Below are 6015 nucleotides of genomic sequence, written 5' to 3'. Positions count from 1 at the left end.
TTCTTTCTTTCTTTCTTTCTTTCTTTCTTTCTTTCTTTCTTTCTTTCCTTTCTCTCATCTCCTGCTTGGTTTAGGCTTTATTTTCTGTTCTTTCTCCAGCTCCTCTGGTGTAAGGTTAGGTTGTGTACTTGAGACCTTTCTTGCTTCTAGAGAAAGACTTGTATTGCTATATACTTCCCTCTTAGGACCACCTTTACTGCATCCCAAAGGTTTTAAACAGTTGTATTTTCATTTTTATTTGTTTCCACGATTTTTAAAAAACTCTCTTTAATTTCCTCATTGACCCATTCATTATTTAGTAGGATGCTCTTTAACCTCCATGTATTTAAGTTCTTTCCAAATTTCTTCTTGTGATTGAGTTCAAATTTCAAAGCATTTTGGTCTGAAAATATGCACAGAATGATCCCAATATCTTTGTACCATTTGATACCTGATTTTTACCCAGGATGTAACCTATTCTGGAGAATGTTCCATGTGCACGTGAGAAAAATGTGTATTCTGTTGCTTTAAGATGCAATGCTTTGGATATATCTGTGATGTCCATCTGGTCCAGTGTGTCATTCAAAGCCCTTCTTTCATTGTTGATCTTCTGATTAGATTATCTGCCCATTGCTGTGAGTGGAGTGTTAAATCCCCTACTATTATTGCATTATTATCAATGTGTTTCTTTAATTTTTTAGTAATTGGTTTGTATAATTAGCTGCTCCCACATTAGGGGCATAAATATTTACAATTGTTAGATCTTCTTGTTGGATAGACCCTCCAAGTATGATAGTGTGTCCTGAGATTTGCAAATTTCACTATTATCTGTGGAGGTGTTGGCCTATTTGATTATTTATTTGTTCTGGTGTTGAGTTGTATAAGTTCTTTATATATTTTAAGTATTGACCTCTTATCAGACATATAATGTGGTAATATTTTTCCCATTCCCTAGGTTGCATTTTTGTTTCATTAATGGTTCTCTTCCCCATACAAAATATTTTTATTTTGGTGTAGTCCCAGAAGTATATTTTTGCTTTTGTTTCCTTTGTCTGAGAAGACACATCTAGAGCAATGTTGCTAAGGCCAATGTCAATGAAATCACTACCTATATTTTCTTCTAAGTGTTTTATGGTTTGGGGTCACTAATTTCAGTCTTTAATTCATTTTTAGTTTACTTTCATGTATAGTGTAAGAAAGTGGTTCAATTTCATTCTTTTTTATTTGGCTATCCAGTTTTTTCTAGAACCATTTATTCAATAGACTGTCTCTTCCCCATTGCATATCCCTACCTCCTTTCTCATAGATTAATTGACCATATAAGTGTGGGCTTATATCTGGCATCTCCATCCTTTTCCATTAATCTGTCTATTTTTGTGCTAGTACCACATTGTTTTGATTATTATATCTTTGTATATATTTTGAAATATGGGGTTGTGATATCTTCAGCTTTCTCATTTCTCAAGATTGCTTTGGTTATTTGAGTTCCTTTATGATTCCTTACAAATTTTAGCATCATTTATTCTAGTTTTGTGAAAAATGTTATTGGTATTTTGAGAGGACTTGCACTGAATCTGTAAATTGCTTTGTGTAGTATGGGCATTTTTAACAATATTAATTCTTCCTGTCCATGAGTATGGAATATCTTTCCATTTTTGGTTTCTTCTTCAATTTCTTTCAACAATATTCTATAGTTTTTTAGCATGTAGTTCTTTCAACAGCTTGGTTAAATTTACTCCTGGTATTTTATTATTTTTGGTGAAATTCTAAATGGAGTTGCTTTCTTAATTTCTTTTCCAGTGGCTTTGTTATTAGTGCAGAGAGATAAAAGATTTCTGTTTATTAATTTTGTATTCTGCAACTTTACTGAATACATTTATTACTTCTAATAGTTTTCTGGTGGAGTCTTTAGTTTAGTTTTGTTTTTTTTAATGTGTAGTATTATGTCATCTGCAAATAGCAACAGTTTTACTTTTTCTGTACCAATATGGATGCCTTTTACTTATTTTCTTTGTCTTATTGCCATTTGTGACATGGATGAACCTAGAAGGTATTATGCTAAGTAAAATAAGTCAGACAGAGAAAGACATATGTCATATACTAGCACTTATAAGTGGAATATAAAAAATAAAACAAATGAAAAAACAAAACAAAACAAAAAAGTAGAAACACATCCATAAATACATAAAAAAAACTGGTCATGGCTGGGGCGGGGAGAGGGTGGCAGGGATGGGCAAAAATGGGTGAAGGGGAGTGGGACGTATAGGCTCGCAGGTACAACATAGGGAATATAGTCAATGGTATTGAAATAGCTTTGTATGATGACAGATGATAGCTACACTTGTGGTGAGACTAGCATAACCTATCAAGTTGTCCAATAAATATGTTGTACATCTTAAGCTAAAGTAACATCATCTACTAAATATAATTCAATTTAAAAAGTACAAAAAAAGATGTGTCCATTCTTGGAGACATCAAATTTAAGCTTGCTGCTTGTTGATTCTCTGAAAACAGATGGTGAGGGGAGACTAACAAAACCCATTCTACTGAACAGATGTTATTGAGGCTTGAGTGTGTGTTGGAGCACTCAATGGTCCACGTTCTGAAAGAACTTCAACAAATTAAATAAATGATATTGGGGTTTCCCAAAATATAGTTTACTTCATGTGACATATTTATCCTGTTACACCTGAATCAAAAAAATATATATATTTTATTAAAGTATCTCTATGCTACGCCAAAATTGTTTTGACTGCAACCATTAATATGAAAAAACAAACATTTCCTGACTTGTTAATTTTAGCCATTCTGACTGGTGTGAGGTGGTATCTCATTGAGGTTTTGATTTGGATTTCCCTGATGCCGAGCGATATTGAACACTTTTTCATGTGTCTGTTGGCCATTTGGATGTCTTCTTTGGAGAAATGTCTGTTCATGTCTTCTGCCCATTTCTTGATTGGATTCTTTGTCCTTTTGGTGTTGAGTTTGATGAGTTCTTTATAGATTTTGGATACTAGCCCTTTATCTGATATGTCATTTGCAAATATCTTCTCCCATTCTGTCAGTTGTCTTTTGGTTTTGTTGACTGTTTCCTTTGCTTTGCAAAAGCTTTTTATCTTGATGAAGTCCCAATAGTTCATTTTTGCCCTTGCTTCCCTTGCCTTTGGCGATGTTTCTAGGAAGAAGTTGCTGCGGCTGAGGTCGAAGAGGTTGCTGCCTGTGTTCTCCTTTAGGATTTGGATGGACTCCTCTCTCACATTGAGGTCTTTCAACCATTTGGAGTCTATTTTTGTGTGTGGTGTAAGGAAATGGTCCAGTTTCATTCTTCTGCATGTGGCTGTCCAATTTTCCCAACACCATTTGTTGAAGAGACTGTCAGAATGGCTAAAATTAACAAGTCAGGAAATGACAGATGTTGGCAGGGATGCGGAGAAAGGGGAACCCTCCTACACTGTTGGTGGGAATGCAAGCTGGTGCAGCCACTCTGGAAAACAGTATGGAGGTTCCTCAAAAAGTTGAAAATAGAGCTACCATATGATCCAGCAATTGCACTACTGGGTATTTACCCCAAAGATACAAAAGCAGGGACCCGAAAGGGTACGTGCACCCCGATGTTTATAGCAGCAATGTCCACAATAGCCAAACTGTGGAAAGAGCCAAGATGTCCATCAACAGATGAATGGCTAAAGAAGATGTGGTATATATATACAATGGAATATTATGTAGCCATCAAAAGGAATGAGATCTTGCCATTTGCAGTGACGTGGATGGAACTGGAGGGTATTAAGCTGAGCGAAATAAGTCAAACAGAGAAAGACATGTATCATATGACCTCACTGATATGAGGAATTCTTAATCTCAGGAAACAAACTGAGGGTTGCTGGAGTGGGGGGTGGGGTGGGAGGGATGGGGTGACTGGGTGATGGACACTGGGGAGGGTATGTGTTCTGGTAAGCACTGTGAATTGTGCAAGACTGTTGAATCTCAGATCTGTACCTCTGAAACAAATAATGCAATATATGTTAAGAAAGAAAAAAAGAAGAAGAATGTAGCAGGAGGGGAAGAATGAAGGGGGGGAAATCGGAGGGGGAGAAGAACCATGAGAGACGATGGACTCTGAAAAACAAACTGAGGGTTCTAGAGGGGAGGGGGGTGGGAGGATGGGTTAGCCTGGTGATGGGTATTGAGGAGGGCACGTTCTGCATGGAGCACTGGGTGTTATGCACAAACAATGAATCATGGAACACTATATCTAAAACTAATGATGTAATGTATGGGGATTAACATAACAATAAAAAAATTAAAAAAAAAAAGAAAAAACAAACAAACACACAAAAACACCTGTATGAATTTAAGAATTTTTTAGATTATCGAAAGAGAATTAAAGGTGAAGTAGAAAAAGTAAATATAGAATGGGTTGGAGCATTGATGGAAAAAAAAAAATTGTGTCATTTCCATGCTCTGGTTAATTCCTGTCCTGTGACCTAAATATTGTTAGGAAGTAGGAAAATTCTGTTTTCAGTTCCCTCCAGAAACAGTTCATATTATGCAATCAATTACTATATTGTATGGGCCTGCTTCATATACATGTGTTATGAAAGCCTCCACTGTCTTTCAGGTGAAGCTGGTAAGGAGAAAGCATGGAGACAGGAAATGAGACATTGAGCACAGACTTCATTCTCCTGGGCCTTTTTCCTGGAATGAGACATACCAGCCTCCTTGTCTCTGTTGTCCTTCTCATCTACACCATTGCTATCACAGGAAACACCACTTTGATCCTCCTCATCTGGGTGGATCCCCACCTCCACACCTCCATGTATTTCCTGCTTAGCCAACTCTCTCTCATTGACCTGGCTTTCATCTCTAGCATAGTGCCAAAAATGCTGGTTAACTTTTTCTCAGGAAACAGGAAGATTTCCCTGATTGGCTGTGGGACCCAGATCTTCACTTTGACTCTGGGGATTGCTGAGTGCCTACTCTTGACCCTCATGGCTTATGACCGCTATGTGGCCATCTGCAATCCTCTCAAGTACCCAATCATTATCAGCCACCAGGTCTCCCAGAAAATGGCCATTGGATCCTGGGTGGGAGGGACTCTGGCATCCTTGGCCCACACAGCCTACTCCATGCATTTTTCCCTCTGCGGCCCCCGGGAACTTCACCACTTCTTCTGTGAGGTCAAGGCCATCTTGAAGCTATCTTGTGAGGACATCTCAGCCTATGAGAAGGGAGTAGTAGTGACCAGCATTGTTGTGGTTCTTCTCCCCATAAGCTTCATCCTGACCTCCTACACACTCATCTTCCTGCAGGTCCTGCAAATAAATTCCCGTGAGGGAAAGAGCAAGGCCCTTGCTACCTGCTCCTCCCATCTGACTGTGGTCATCTTTTACTATGGCCCAGCCATGCTGATATACATGAGGCCTGGATCTTCCCACACCCCCATCCTAAATCAGGCTCTCTTTATGTTTGACACCATCCTCACTCCCATGCTGAACCCTCTCATCTACAGTCTAAGGAACAAGGAGGTTTTGAGATCAATGAAGAAGGTACTGAGGAAGTGCACCATTCAGAATAGGCTTCCATGTTTCAATGACTAGACAGAAAACTTCAGAGTTCAAATATCCCTGGAAGGCAGCAGGGTCTGAGGAAACAATGGGACTCTCTGTGTCCTCATTTCTTCTCCTCTTATCCTTATCTCCTGATAACATCAATTTTACATAACAAAACCAATGAATTCTCAGAGCAGAGAGGAAAACAACAGCTATATCATTTTTAAGAGGTCTAAATCACAACCAATTCTCTATGTGAATATGAGCTTTCACCCAATCCCCTCATCTTGCTCCATTTGTGTCACTTGGAATGGAAAACCCCTCTTCCTTCTTTTAGATGTAACAAAAGGTATAAAAAAAAAATTGTAGTGTGCTTGGGAAGAATATACAGAGGTTTTTCTGAGATCACAACTCCCTTTAGATTTAATTAGTAGCAAACTTCCAAATGTCCATTAATTCCAGGTTTTTGAGCCAGTGAATAAAGCAA

At 38.1% G+C, this 6015-nt stretch overlaps 1 protein-coding gene across 1 annotated transcript; it reads left to right on the top strand.

Annotated features, from left to right (window-relative positions):
* The first annotated feature begins 4619 nt into the window (after window positions 1-4619).
* On the top strand, window positions 4620-5576 carry LOC116626457 (olfactory receptor 2AJ1-like). The gene has a single exon (XM_032395780.1). The coding sequence runs from the start codon at window positions 4620-4622 to the stop codon at window positions 5574-5576; it is 957 nt and encodes a 318-aa protein (XP_032251671.1).
* The last annotated feature ends 439 nt before the right edge of the window (window positions 5577-6015 follow it).

This window comes from Phoca vitulina, unplaced genomic scaffold (genome assembly GCF_004348235.1).
Source record: "Phoca vitulina isolate PV1807 unplaced genomic scaffold, GSC_HSeal_1.0 scaffold87, whole genome shotgun sequence".
NCBI lineage: Eukaryota > Metazoa > Chordata > Mammalia > Carnivora > Phocidae > Phoca > Phoca vitulina.
Note: the sequence above shows the minus strand (reverse complement) of the source record. Positions and strands in the feature narration are given on the sequence as shown.

Excerpts from the sequence above, each read along its gene's own strand:
- LOC116626457 (XM_032395780.1), top strand. The coding sequence starts at position 4,620 with ATGGAGACAGGAAATGAGACATTGAGCACAGACTTCATTCTCCTGGGC.